Source organism: Ambystoma mexicanum, chromosome 6q (assembly GCF_040938575.1).
Source record: "Ambystoma mexicanum isolate Mex_15411 chromosome 6q, UKY_AmexF1_1, whole genome shotgun sequence".
Lineage (NCBI taxonomy): Eukaryota > Metazoa > Chordata > Amphibia > Caudata > Ambystomatidae > Ambystoma > Ambystoma mexicanum.
Genome location: NC_090937.1, coordinates 815,374,279 through 815,389,485, shown reverse-complemented (window position 1 = coordinate 815,389,485; position 15,207 = coordinate 815,374,279). Strand labels below are relative to the sequence as shown.

The following is a 15,207-nucleotide window of genomic DNA, read 5'->3' as shown; positions in this document are numbered from 1 at the left end:
ACATGATATTAGGAAGGCTGAAGAGAATGTTTGCCATCAGGGTAGATGTGAGGATGCTGAAAGAGTAGCAAGTGGGAAGTTGGAGTGTGTGGTCGGCTTGGATGGTGTTTCTTTTTATTTGTGTTTGTCTTTACGCGAGAATGGTGATGTCCTCACAAGAATACTTTTTGGAGTGCATAACTGGAGTAAGACCTTTGCGCATTTACACGAGGAATCACCGTAGATCATCACTGTAATTCTTTGGCAATTTTGCTGTAAATTCACAGTAAATTCTCATGAGAAAAATGTAGGGGTCCACAAAATACTCTTTTCAAAATTAATGTTAAAACACCAAATTTCGCACCAATTCTATTCCTGGTTCCACATGAGCGAAAGGTGGCCACAGGTCATGGTTAGTGTGCCACAGACCTGTAATTGGGTGTGTACCTTAGACACATACTGATGTTATAGAATATGACATCTTTGAAGAAAAGAAAAAACGTTGGTATTACAGGCGGTGTAACAAAATCCTTGAAATTCAGTGAACAAACAGTTGTTGAATTGTTGCATTGATGCTAAAATTATTGTTTAATGCCAGAAACGCCCTGATATTTGACAGTTGTTCGAAGCTACACCTCCTTACCTGTGAGCCCCCGTCGTGAAGCCCATTCACACACTAATGACATCACTGATGACATCACTGATGACATCACAGCATACATCATGGAAAACTGTCAGCATAAAAAATATGTTGGTCTATTTCAAGACAAACATATTATGTAGACATATGTGTAGTGCATGCCAACAAAAATGTAATATACTCATGGACCCATTTATGGGGGCAACATGGCCACTGGGCTGCCATAGTCGAGGCTGACTGGCCACTTTGGCTGACCTGTAAGGGCTTTGCTCATGTGCTAGGTAGTATGGCCACAGGCTATGACCAATGAACACTTTATGGGACATGGACACTTTATTGGAGTAAAGTTGCCACTGCGTATGGCAGTAGGCCAGCCCCAATGGCTACATTTGATGACCGGGTGGCCTTGTGGTATGGTCAAAGTTCATCCAAGTCATATACTAGCCGGACACTCATTAGTAAGTCAATATAATATTGTACTTTCGTCAAACAGTATGTTTGACCTCTTTATACAACCCAAACTTGTATTTCGTTGTAGATGTGTGACAGCAAATAAGATATGTTCACTTCTTAAAGAAGATGTGATGGGCATGGAGTTCAGGTAACATTTAAGTTCTTTGATATACCTGCTGGATCATTGCAATTCCCCATGCCCGGATGAAAGCTGAAAAAATATCAATCCAGCTGAAACTGTTTGAGACTGAGGGGAGAGTCCTTCAACCTCGGACCCGGATGCCACTAATTTATATTTGTTTCAATTATTTAAATGGCCTAGGTTGTTGCCATGTAATCCAGAAATAGAAACATCTTAGGAGGCAATCCTTTACACTGTTTAGGAAAATTTACATTCACTATCTTTTATTTTTGTATGGCACTTACTTTCAATTTACTATAGGCAAGTTTTCAGTCAGAGAGTTTTCTTCATTCACCTGGTACTTTCAGACAATCGGTCCATCAGTGCTCTGTATTAGAGACATTTCCCAACTCTTTTAGGGGGAGATTTAGTTTTTCCCCTGATTGCAGCTGTCTTCCTAGTGCAATGCCTACCACCACTCTTTGGAAAGAGATCCTGCCAGTCCTATGAAATTATAAATATTGTTGGCTTTCCTGTGTGAGAACAAAACATGTTAAATAAACGTAACATAAAAAAATGTACTTACATGTGAGAGAGATTTCTCAGTGAACTAAACATCCGCCTCTGAATATTTGGAATTTCAATGCCCTCAAGGCTTCTATGATAGAAAGCGAAAACATTATACAATAGGTTTAGACAAAACTGAAATGATTATGAAAGACATCATGCTACCTTTACGCATCCTGTCACTGATGAAGTGCCTTCTATGCATTAGAAACCCGGGAAGGGATATGGCACAATGTGAATATTTGGATCATGGGCTGTACTACTGGATCATAGCCATGTTTGAGGCTAGCCGACAACCCCTATGTCTATGGCTTCCCCTGATTCATGCCGCTTCCTGCTTACCCCACTCCTTGCTCCCCCTGCAACTCCACATATGAAATGTTAACTAACCTGCCACATGGCTTCCACTGTCCATCGATCCCAGCTGCACCTCATCGGCCACTCTAGGGGCCACCATGAAAAGATAAGGACCTCTCTGCAAAACGTACCTTTCTGCTTGAAATGCGGCCATCTTGAATTTGTTCTGTTATTCTTTAATGGAAATACACTTGCTTGAATTTTCCATCCAAGAGAACCCCTTCAAAAAATGAAATGCCTTTAGCACCCATCCATTTTCCTTGGGTGCTAATGGCGAAAAGGAACCAGAGGCTAGGCGGTACGTGCTGGTCGCGGTGCAGCATCCGATGGTAATGGTACGTTCTTTTCTCAGATCATTGCCAGTTGGTACATCTCAGCCCGGGTCATAATCCCCAACATATTATGGCAATCATCTGCATAATGGCCATTAGTAAAAGTTTTTTGGTGCCTTTGCAATTTTCCCGTTGGAGAAGGTGGTCTTGCGCATTCACAAAGTTGTATTTCCAAAGGAAATGAGGAAATTAACTTCCCTGTTGCCAGTGTAAAAGCACGTTGGCATGCACAATGTCACTTAGGCGAGGTGATAGCTCTACACTGGCCACTTGGAGGTAGAGTGAAGGCCACAGCTCCATTACAAGGTAAAGCTAGGGGATGCCTTACAAGTATCCTATGAGTGTTGGCCGATGCACCCCACCTTTCTCGGGGTCCTGGATGTCCTCACGAGGATAGGTGCAGTTCCAGGGCTGCTGGCACTCCCTCAAAGTTTGGGTGGTCTTTTCTTACCTTTATGGAGCAGTGGATGAGCATGCTTATAAAGAGTGAGCAATGGCATGCTTGGCACAGCGGGCACCCCTTTTTGTGTCATATAAACCAAAATCCGGGTTTTGGGATTCACTAAAAAAGAGTATTCCTTTACTTGCACCCAGTGCTTGACGTTGGCTTCAGTAATACTGACCCAAATATGGACCACATTATGGCAAAAGACAGCTAACCACATGAACATGCCTTTTTGCTATCCATCTGCCTATCTAACTTTGTTGTTCAACCTTTTAATTTGCAAAGCTGTCTGAGTGTTCACAGTGTAAGACAAGTGGCCTACAAATCACAAATACCTCAGCATGGAAGAAACATCACTGCAAATAAGCAACTCTAGTTTGGCATTTGAAGACGGTATGCAGGACCCTGACCTTCTGAGACTAACCTGAGGAGCTGACAATAGTGATTAGAGGCAGTGTCAGACTGCTTCCTTTGTGCAGGTTATAGAAATATGGGGGAAATGTGCCTCTTCAAGCTTCACACATGGTGACAATGGGGTTTTCATCAGAGCAGGATCTTGCGATAATAGGACTCTATCTGGGCAGCGATGATAGGACTCTAGCTGGGCAGCGATGATAAGACTCTAGCTGGGCAGCGATGGTAGGACTCTAGCTGGGCAGCGATGATAGGACTCTAGCTGGGCAGCGATTATAGGACTCTATCTGGGCAGCGATGATAGGACTCTACCTGGGCAGCGAGCAGTGGGAAGAGCCCCTTTCCCGTCTCTTCAGTCCGCTTGTTCAGCTGTCAGTCTGTCCATTTCTGCAGCTGTCTGTCTCTTGCAGTGTGCATGCCAGGTGCACCCTCTGGAACAGAGTTTCTGTCTGCTGCTGTCATTTTAGGATGAGGTGTACCAGGGGTTAGATTATGTTACGTTTACCCAGTGCTTACAATTGAGCAAATGCACCTAGCACTAGCTTTGCTGCATGAGGTATATGGAATGGAGCAACAGGTTTTACCGAAATCCATATGAACTTGCGATGTTTGCAATGGAGGGAAATGGGTTTGCAGATTCGTTCTGCGGAGTGTGATAGCGAAGAGGGCAAAGAGTGCTTGTCTAAATTTAGACCAACGCAAGAAGACTGAGCACACTAACTGGTTTCTCGATTTACGCTGCTACAGTTTTTTTTATGTGCAAATGGGACTGTTCGGCAATATCTGCTTGTTTAGTCACCCAGAAAATAGCACACACACATCAGACTGCTATTTTCTTGCACCAGTTCGACATTGTTTGCCATATGGATTGGGGTAAAACCTGTTTGATCCAGCCCCTGTTACACATAAGCAAAAGTGGCATTACAAGCATGTGCTCAATTGTTGGCACTCGTGCACATGTTGGGTAATGCTGCCCCCGCTGTCTAGACCTGCACTTTGTGGCATGCTCTGCTGCAGGCTGCTCAGGATTTCCTGTATCTTTCACACTGGTACTAATCCTTTCGGCGTTGCACCTTAGTGGTGCAAGTTATACAGTTGCCAGTGTTACATGGTGACCTCTGGGGCGGACTCACTGCTGGAATAAAGCAGGAAAGGCAGAGGCATTACTATGGCTGTAACACAAGAGTGTGCATGCGTTTGCACTGCAGTGGTCACAAAAGTGTCCTTAGCATGAAAATGTGCCACGGTGCCTAAGGGCTGCTGTGCGCTCTATAAATGCTAATAAATAAATAAATAAATAAAGGATTGGTGCACTGGTTCCTCAATATAACGTGAATGTGTGATAGATACCTACCATGTGCATGTGCAGTAGCACTAGTGCGCTATGTTGATGAGCTTGTGGGCTAATCATCCTTTACCACATTCTCATGGTAAGGACACTTTTGCCGACGTCACAGTTCGACAGCATGCACTACCAACTTAATCGAGTTGCCTGCAAAGGGGTTCATGATACAGCCTGAGGATTAAACTACGCTGATGCCATTAATCAAGTAACATGTGATATCATATAGATGATATTTTGTATCATAAGCTATATATGGACACATGCTGCAAAGAACCAGTAGTGTTTTTTTCGACCTGCCTCCCGGAGGTTCAGCCTTAAATAAATGTCATCTTTTGGACCACCTTGTTTACCTCTTTCTTTTTGAGGTACCTGTGGTGCAGTCTCTGCCGCCCAGTGCAGGTTTGTTGCAGCAATATTTACATGGCGGTGCACCACGCAGGACCAGCACAAACAATTACCATAGAGCGCATGGAACTCTTTTACATTGTTTTGGGGAGATATGGATACAGTGTTCACTGAACTTGTTTTTTGCCTGTCGTTGCTTTTAATGCTTTTGCCTGGTCATGTAAATTCTTTAATAGAAAGCATGATGAGGCCACTGCATTATAATAATAATATTGTGTTCTTATATAGCGCTTCATGCCAGACTCCTCCATCTTCTAGGTGCTGTAATAACATGTGTTATTGTTATCTGATTGTGAATGATACTTCATGTTTCCACCTCGGGAGGGTGAAAGGCTAAGTCGGCCATGCCATGGGTTTCAAACTTGCAAATCTTACTAAATTGGGTTCAGAAACCAACACTTTACCCTTGTAGTTATCCACCCTTCGCATACCACCCCATCTTCACCTTGTAACATACACGATTCACAACACTGGATGAGTAAAAGCCACAAAGATGACTTTCCATGTCACGTTTTGTGTCAGTGCATGCATTCATTCCCAAGATGTAAAACAAGTTGTACCTTGAAGATTGCGGAGTCTCAGAGACGGATTCCACTGTCTTGCAGTGTAGTTTAAAAGGCACACTATGTGCTTTTCTGATTTGCATATGTCTGGAATAAGTCTTTTTTGCTGTTTAGCTACATTGTAAAGTCTGACTAGAGCATAATTGCATTGGATGCAAAGTAACCAGCACAATTCTACAGTCTAATGCAGCCTCTGCTACGGACTTTCAGACATATTGCACAGGCAGCAGCTCTAAGGTTTAGCACCACAGACACTTTCCAGCCTTTGTTGGTAGGAGCAGAGTACCTAATAAGGACCAGAGGACTTACGAAAGGGTGTTCACATAGTCATTGAATGCACCTTTTGCTTTGTTCATGCACATACAATCTCCGTCTCTCTGCAATATGGTTCTATGGAATGTCTACTGTGACGAATGGAGGATAGTCTTCCCTTCTCCCCTAGGGGGAGCTACTCCTTTTGTGGCTAAGGAAGGGAGCCCGCTTAGCCAAACCCTCTCTAGGGGTTTGGGAAAGTGGTATCTCACTGGGAGCGACTCCTCTCTTGGGGACAAAAACTGCCATTCTGATAAGGAACTCCCTGCCTGGAACACATTATCTGCCTACATTGGCACTAAAAAGACTGTTCTTATTTCTCTTTTGAATACTTTTGTTTTGGTATTCACCATATAGTGCCATTTCTCCTATCTCTTTGACTTCAGGTAATGCTGGAGATCACCTGAATGACACAGTCAAAGAGCATCAACAGAACCCTCTTATAGCCTAACCATCATAACCAGCAAAGAAGGATACCGTTCTGTGTTTTCCTCTGATGTATATAAGAGGAGAGACTCCTACCGAGGTAGGAAAACTGGTACGCAGAGGCAAGCCTCTGCATCGTTGACGTCCTGGAGGAGCAGAGACATGCTATGCCACAGACAAGTGGCAGCAAGCACGGTGAGCAAGTGGTGAGCCGAACACTTGAAGGTGATGCTCTACCCGACTGAGGAACCGAGGTTGGAGAATAAGCCAAGACGGGAATCCCGACATTTCATCTGGTGGTGCGACCATGAATGAGTGGTGGTGGGCTGGGAGGCCAGTAATGGACGCCGAGATCAGATCCTTAGAGGGAGCCTGAGTCTCTGAGCTCTGCACACGTCGGACTGTAGCTACAGAGACAAGTAGCCACAGGAACAGCCAACGAGGTTACCGGAGCCTGAGAAACCCGACAGAGCGCGCCGCTGAGAGGTATGGGCACATTGAGCAAAGGCTATGAAGGGCGATTAGGTTACGGGAGCCTGAGAAACCAGATGCAAACTCTACCGTTACAAGGTATGAATATTGTGAATAACAGCTGTGAAAGCTATGCAGGTTACGGGAGCCTGAGAAACTCGAATGTACTAATACCCTATGAAAGGGGGATTGATAACAATGCAAACTTTGTGAATAAGAGCTGGGAAAATGATCTAGGTTACGGGAGCCTGAGAAAACCAAATGTGCAAATAACCTGTAAAAGGGGAAGTGATAAAGATATGAAGATTGTGAATACAAGCTTCTTATGTAGGGACGTGGAAGTCGTTCGACACATTCCAATTGTAAGCGTAAATGGGTATGACCATCTTCAAATTTCAGCTCACAACATCAAACAACATCGAAATAAAAATGAAATCTAATGTTTGAAACCTGAATGCATTGAGAATACATTGTTTTTACCATCTCAATGTACAATATTGAAGTCCTTATGGTTAGATAAGGTCCTTCAATATAAAGATTCCTAGAAATGCCACTGATCCTTTACTTTCAAAAAGTGGTTGATGACATTGAAGTTACTCTTCCTAGGTCTTTATGTGGATTTCTTGGACTCGGGTTTAGCATTCCAGAAATGTGTTAGGAAGCTTTTTTAAGAATACTGTGTCTGCCATGACCATTTTGCAGACACAACAAACACCTCCAACTGGACCATGCAGCCCGTACTAAAGGATAATACGTGATGTTTCCGGCACAGACATGTGTGTGTAAGAAAAGACTTGGCATTAGCAAAGTTACAACATATGCATCAAATAACGAAAGAGGAAAAAGAAATACCGATGTAAGCATGTAAAAAAAATAAACAAACAGATAAAGACCAGAAAAAACCCAGGCAAAAAAGCAATAAACAATGAGAGACGAAAGAATGAAATTGAAAGGGACATAGAGAAAATAAGGCAATAAAAAAGAAAACGAGAAAGAAAATGGGAAAATGAAAGCTGCTCAGCGGTAGTGTGGATGAAGGGGTTGGAGAGAGGGAAAGATGAAAAGGTAGTTCTCAGTTAAGTAGCAGACTGAGGCAAATGTACCAAGCCATTAACAAGGAGTAGAGGCTTTGGCAGTAGTGGCGCGCAGTAGCATGATCAGTTATTGAGATTGGGTAATAATTTAACATTAACCACCACTGTAGCGGGCTGTCTTGGCTGGTCATGGCCTGAAAGCCTAAGGAGATAGGCTTGAGCAAAGCAAGTTCCATAACCAAGTGCCCCCGGGGTCATTAGAGGATGGGTCAGCTCGCTATCGCGCCTATTCCTGCCATTAGCACAACGTAATCACTTCTAGGGCACTCATATTCTTTTAAAGTAGGCTCCATTTCATGAAAATATGCTCCACAGTGAGCATGCTTTCAAGAATGACAAGCAATGCTGACAAAAGAAGACTGCTCAAAATTGTGCTTCATTTTCTCTGTTGATAGCAACCAGAGGGGATGGAGAACGGCGATGGGACCCGATATCAGGTAGGTGTGTTTTTTTAACCAGGGTATGCCGGGTGTCTGGGGTTCAGCGGCAGAGTGGGTGGGGGAAGGGTAAGAGGTGGCCTCATGGGAGAGAGCAGCAGAGGGTCACAGGGGAAGTTAAGAGTTTGTGGGTGTTTCGACCTCTGCTCACTTGGAAAGTAGGCCAGATTCAGCATGTGATCTGAGTGAGCTGATTGGCTGCACCCTTCGTACAGGGAGCTAACACACCAATTACTTACTTCACTTAATACACCTACAGTAGATTTCTGCCACAGATCTTTATCCCCATCCGTGGAATATCCCTAGCTACCTGGTTTCTTCTATCACATACTATTCTCCACCTTTCATACTCCATTGTATCCCCCATTTCAATCTCACCATTCCTTGCCCATCCTCTTCACCCTAGTTTCTGATCCCACCTCCCATCACTTGTCATCCCTACCCACGGAATTCCAAAACACCAGCAGCATTCATGCATTCAAGCTTCCCTCAAGATACATCTCTTTCATATTGAAAGGGCCCCCACAATATCCAAGCACATTCCCCCACCCGAACTCTCTCTCTCCTGCCATTATAGTAATTTCACTGCCACCCCCTTGTAAATATCCCTTGCTGTCCTCTCATTTTGTATTGGCCCCAATTCATGAAACATCAGGAAGTGCTTTGTACAAATGTGATATTATTATTTGTATTGTTACTAGGAACAGGCGAAAGGGGAGATGGAAAGGTCTAGGAAGTCAAAGGGCGATGCATGCAACAGACCAGCAATCAGTGCATGGAGGAAAGTACCGGGTGAGGGGCAAAAGCATTACAGGGTGGGGGTTGTCAGAAGTGGGGGCAGGAGGAGCAGAAGATCAAAAGGAGGACCGATTGGAACAAGTAAAGAAGGGAGAGGCCAAGAGATGTACAAGGAATGGTGCAGGGGATGAGCAAGCAGAGGCTAGGACCAGCATATAGGAAGTTGGCTGAGGCCAAAGAGTGGTGTACAAGTAACAGCCTCTAACTGGAACTAAGGGTGGGGTGGCCAAACAATTAGAACAGGAGGTGCACAGAAAGGACAGCAGCCAATAACACAGAGGCGGACAAGGTTCAAGGGCAGTCCAGGTGGATAACAGCAGCAGCACAGGGCCATAGACAATGAGGCGCACTGGAGGTTTTCAATATGGGGAGTCGAGTGGGAATCTACGTAGGCCTCCAGATGGGCAAAGAGAATGTGGCCACCATTTTAAAAGTGTGCAGACCCCAGTCAGCTCTTGGTAGTGGCACTTAACTATTTTGTGTGGTACGCATCCATGTCCATGAAAAGCAGAAAGGGGGTGGTTTAAAAATGCAGATCACAGAGGTCTCTCTCTGTAATTTGCTAATTATTTCTTTGTTTGCTCCTTGTAGGAACTAATCAAGGGGGTGACAGACTATTAAGATACTGTCCCAGCAGGGTCTCTCGGGGTGCATGAGGTCATTTCCCCCAATCTCTGTTTCTTTCTAAGTAGCATATTTGTAATTTCTTCTACAACTAGTCTTGGACAGATACAAGTGTGAAATGAAGGCCGGGAATAGCACATTTCTTGGTCAAGTCACAACTCACTCAAAAAGACACATTGGGCCTTATTATAAGTTTGCCGTTCTGGGAACTACGGTACCGGTAAGCTTGCCGGTACCATAGTTCCCGACCGACAAACTACCAGTTGAGCTCAGCGGGTTCCTTTCTGCCGCCCAGGAGAGCGGCACCCGCGAGCACAGCATGTCGGATGCACCAGCAATGTTATAAACGGTGCCGGTGCATCCAACCTCCCCATTCCTATTCGGCCCTATGGGGAGCATCTTTTTTCCGGCACCGGAAATGGGCAATTACCAGGTCCGGCAGGGACTAATAACCTGGAAATTGCCCATTCGCGGGCGCCGGAAAGAAAATGACACTGGCGGCAGCCGTGTCTGTATTACAGGCACGGCTACTCCCGAGGTCATAATGAGGCCCATTAGCATTTCAAAGCCCCTCTACTTGTGCATACGCCAAAGTAAATAACTGCAGATTCGGTTCTTTGTGGTTTCATCATCCAAATATGGAAATCGGGTGCCTACTCTTTTTAATTGCCCTCGCTCTGTCTTTTTGTGGGGATCCATATGCCTCCTTAAAACCCTCTCCCTTCCCCTACACTCCGTAAAGGATTTATCCCCCTCACGTAAGCCCCAATTCCTCATTTCAGGCATGCAAATTCCCCCGCCCCCACCCCCGACAGGATGAATGTTTGGGGCTGAAATCATTGGCTGTCAATTTATTGGGGATGTAACCACAGATTCTTTGTAATTAGTTTAAACCTCGATTCATGTATTGCTTGATCAAAAGCCTTTCTTTGAAGGAACATCATATCTTACTTAATTGAACTTTGGATTTTCTATTAGCACCTGTTGCAGCCAATCATGTTGCTCCATATCAGGACTGAATCTATCGATGCAACCCAAGTGGTCCACATGGTGCTGCTTTTTTCTCTCCTCTCCTGCCTTCCGACCCCAAATCCAGCCCATCGCCCTCAATACCTGAATATGGCTCCTACGTCCGTGCCACACCGTCCACTTGGCTTCCTGGTCATTATCATGGAAATGGAAGAGGGGCTCTAAGCGGAGCACCACCTACCATTTCCATGCAATCCTAACTCTCCCCAGCTGCTGCTGCGAACAAACTAGCACAGGTGTTTTTTTTCAGTTGCTGTTAGAACCTTGAGGGTTTCCCTCGGGGTACTAGTAGCAACAACATCGTGTTCTGAGGGCTTCACCGGCCCGGTAACAGGTAACAGCACTGGGCCTGGCCTTAAGGCCCTCGCTTTGGTCGGGCCTATAACTTAGGCCTGGTCCATTATTTATTTATTTTATTGTTCCTTTATAACACGCTTAATACCAGCGAGTGGTTTCTAAGTGTGGGATCAGGATTCGAACCTGTGTGGCGCCTCGTTATCTTGCTTCAGGAGAAATGCGTTGCCTCTAGGCTATCTTTCCTCCCCACATGAGGTTGGTGAAGCCCTCAGAACATGATGATATTGCTTAATTAAAAGTGTTTATCCATTGTTAACCTTTTACATTTTACGGGTTTGGTTGTTGCTGCGGCAGCAGGTCAGGCTCTTGTCGCGGCTGTTACTTGGGTAAAACTAGTGAGCTCATCAAAAATGAAAGGCCTCAGATGTAACCTGGGTTCTGGCAAATGGCTCCCTCCTCTGGAACAACCTCCCCCTTTCTCTCCGCCTTGAGCCGGATCTCCTCAAGATCCACAAACATCTTAAACACCTTAAGACTGTTCTCTTCTCCTCCTCCTTCCCTCCCGTGCTAAACCCCACAGTAGCTGTGATTGGTGGCCTGGGCCCTTATGTGTCCTTCCGGGTCCTGGCCTTTTGTCCGATAACCCACAGCATCCGCTCCCCCCCTGCACCTGCCATTCGGGCACCACTTGGCCTCACAGGCCAGCACTTATTGTAGTGGCTGGATGACCCCTCCCCCATCTAGTGGTCACTGCCTGGCACTTACTGGTTGCCCCCACAACCGGCTCTTGCACTTACCTGTTGCCTTACAACTGTTTTACTGACACGTCACCTCTCTGTAGACTCTCCAGCACTTACACCATTCCCCTGATCCTTCTCTCTTTTTGCACTTGCACAATCCAAAGGTTCACAAGGCCTAGTAGGACCACTTTGTTTTGTCTTTTGTATATCCCCTTGTTCCCTTCCCTTTGCCCTGTAGGCACTTTGAAACACAATTTTCTTGATGTATAAGTGCCTTACAAATGCCCAATACAATAAAATAAAAATAAAAAAAATAAATCTTAAGGGTTGTAGCAGCGAAAGAAATAAAAAGATAATATGTGTGCAATGCTTACAAGGATTTCAGTTTCGCAACATGGTCAAAGTGGTCTGCTTGTATTTTCTGGAGGGGATTGCACGAAAGGTTCCTGCAAACAAATTAAAAACATACAATTAGAAATGGCTCGAGATATTTTCCTATTAGTACCTGGCAAGGGGGGGTGTGGTGGCCTCATAGCCAATGAGGAGGCTCGTAACGGGGGCATTACCAGACGGTAACCCACCACCCTGCAGCCTCCTTAGGGCAGGAGGCTGACATCTTCCCCACCGGGTATCAAGGTAAGTGCCCTGCCCCTGCCTCCTCTTCCCTCCCCTTCTTTTCAACAAATTTCCCGCCCCCTCTCCCACCCCACTTACCTTCTCCTTTTTCGGGAGTGGACATGCCGGGCACACTTCTGTCCCCGGCATGTCCGCTCCCGATCTGTGACACGCTGCCATGGAAAGGGAGATGGGACTACATGCAGTCCTGTCTCTCCTTTCCATGGCGGCCATTTTATTTGTTTACTTTTTTACAGAAGGTTTCGCTACAATGCTTCCCGAGAACAGTTTCTGTAGAAAACAATCTAATGTAAAAAATGCAGTTCCTAAGAAGTGTCCAACAAGGAAACAAAGCTTACATCTGCACTATGGCTCATGAATTCATCATGTTTAGCCTCATGTTCTCCTTTTAACCTCAAAGTAAGTATGTGTATTTATTGCGACAAACCGAGATATGCCCCCTTATTAGTTTTGAATATTAAGTGGCACTGAAAGTGCTGCCTATAAGCTGAAATTCTTGTCATGGGAAATGAAAATAAGAAAGAGATGAGATGTGAGGAGGGACACAGCCTTTGGGTGTTCTTTGGTATTTAATCCACCCATTGACCGTCCTGGCCAGGCTAGTCCCTATGGCCATTGTTACCCACTACCTGCCCCTCACAACCAAACACTCATGCTTACATTTTCTGAAGAGGTGTGTTCAGTGACGGTGGAAGTCTTACATGGGTCTCTCATATGAAACAACTGTTTGTTTTATCAAAACTCACCACCATGTTATGCCTATTGAATGTCGGTCTATTCTTTGCTAAAGGTTTGCCTGTTGGTATTTGTCCCAAGCCTACAACCATCCAATTTTTGTTATCACCATTCTGATTATTTATCACCACACGACCACTAGCCATGCATTGACAGCAATGCAATTATCAGGGGAACGCCTGATAGGAGTTAAGGATTTGACTATATAGTAAATTAGCTTTTCATCCATCTTTCTGTATCTAATGTCCACATATCCTAGCAACTGAACTTTCTACTATACCAGTGGGGCATAACCATGCTTTCCTTAATGGAAAATACACAACGTCACTCCCTTATTGCTGTTATTTACTTCTTTAACCATGAGGAAGTACTTGCACACTCTCCAATGGCTCCCAAACCGTTCACAAGTGGCTCAGCATGTGCATGCTCTTATGGGAATTGCCCTAACAATGGATTTGAGATGCCAGACATAATACTAAGCAGTTCAGTTATGTGAGAAACCTGAAGGTGGCTCACCTACTAGTCCCTGGAAATCTGTCATCCAGGTGGCCAGGACACGGCCATCGCTTTTGGATCCAGTTCCTGGGGGTGGACCAGTGCGGGAGGATCACCTGGATGAGGGGGCTTCGGGGAGTGGAAGTGGGACACTGGATGGTGAGACGCAGTATCCCCTTCCCTGTAACACCTTTTCCCCATCCTGCCAGATAGGATACCTAAGAACTCAACCTCTTCCCTTTCCCGACACAAACACTTTCTCACGGACAGCTCACCGTGAGCGACAATGGACTAACTCCAGAATTGTATACCTGACATGTCCCAATGCAATTGTCAGGCATGGTCAGGCAATTACTGATCATTACACACACACCTGACTTCCATCACATGTCCCCAAACAGATAAAAGGCAGAGCACAAAAGCACACTCTGAGCGAGGCAGAAAACTCAAGGAAACAGCAGTTCCACAATGGCAGTTTAATATGAGGAGAAAGACGGCGAGACCAGAGAGGGTTGTACTGAGGGAAGTGCCCTTGACCTGTAAAGACCATTAATTTTGTGAACCTTGGAAAGTAAGAAACCTAAGACCAGGAACGAAAGCTGATCAAATCTGCACAGTGTGTTGGAGGTACCCGGGGCTCTCCTGCATTCGATAACCAAGGCAGGGAGGAGCGATTGCCGTCGTGGTACTGTCTTTGGCTCCTACAACAAATCTTGAGATCAAAGTGGTCCTACAATGGGTCAAGCTACACCTTGTGCACATTTGAAAGTCTTGATTTTTAAAATATACTGAAAATGGTCTGAGCCCGGCTGAGTGAGACTAGTTGGGTAAACAAAAGGGGATCTGAGCCCAGCTGAGGAGGATGCGGGGTGAACCGTGAGTCACCCGAGAAATAATATTCTCTGAACATTGTAATAAGGGGATCTGAGCCTGGAAAAGGGGGATCCAACGTTGAACTATTGTTTTTGAAAGGGATCTGAGCCCAGATGAGGGGGTTCCAGGGTGAACACCCAAATTGAATACTGGTAAAAGGAAAAGAAAATGTGCATCTTATTTGTTTGTTCATCATGCTGGTAACAGAACTGTATCCTTGTGCTGGAGAAGCCAGAATGTGTGCTTTGCTCGAGTGTACTGCCTTGCCCAGTGCTGAAAACATGGGGGAGGGAGGCCAACGGCCCGAACTTCCTGATATATCATTTTGTTAACACTTCTTTCTTTTTCATGAAGACTGTCCCACACAATTTGTAAACTAGCGCTAAGGATTGGCAATAGGTTTTTTAGTATAGGCCCTTTTATTTTGACTCCACTAGGACTGCATTATTATTATTTGATGGTCGTAGCTTGCTCCCCTCCATAGATTTAGGTTTAGATAGGCGTTTATCACACCCTTGCGAGAGTTCAATAAACACTCTTGAAATGTGATCATTTGTGTGTGTCTTACTGTTGATACCATACCTTCCTTGCAGTGGTGGTATTTATTTTTCTTATTTTG

General features: G+C 45.0%; 1 protein-coding gene across 1 annotated transcript in view; it reads right to left on the bottom strand.

Moving 5' to 3' along the window:
- RXFP1 (relaxin family peptide receptor 1) overlaps nucleotides 1–15,207 on the bottom strand; it is a 1,623,004-nt gene that overhangs the window by 132,525 nt on the left and 1,475,272 nt on the right. Inside the window, 2 exon segments of the mRNA XM_069631337.1 lie at nucleotides 1,780–1,851; nucleotides 12,224–12,295. Of these exon segments, the coding sequence (XP_069487438.1) occupies nucleotides 1,780–1,851; nucleotides 12,224–12,295 (144 nt within the window).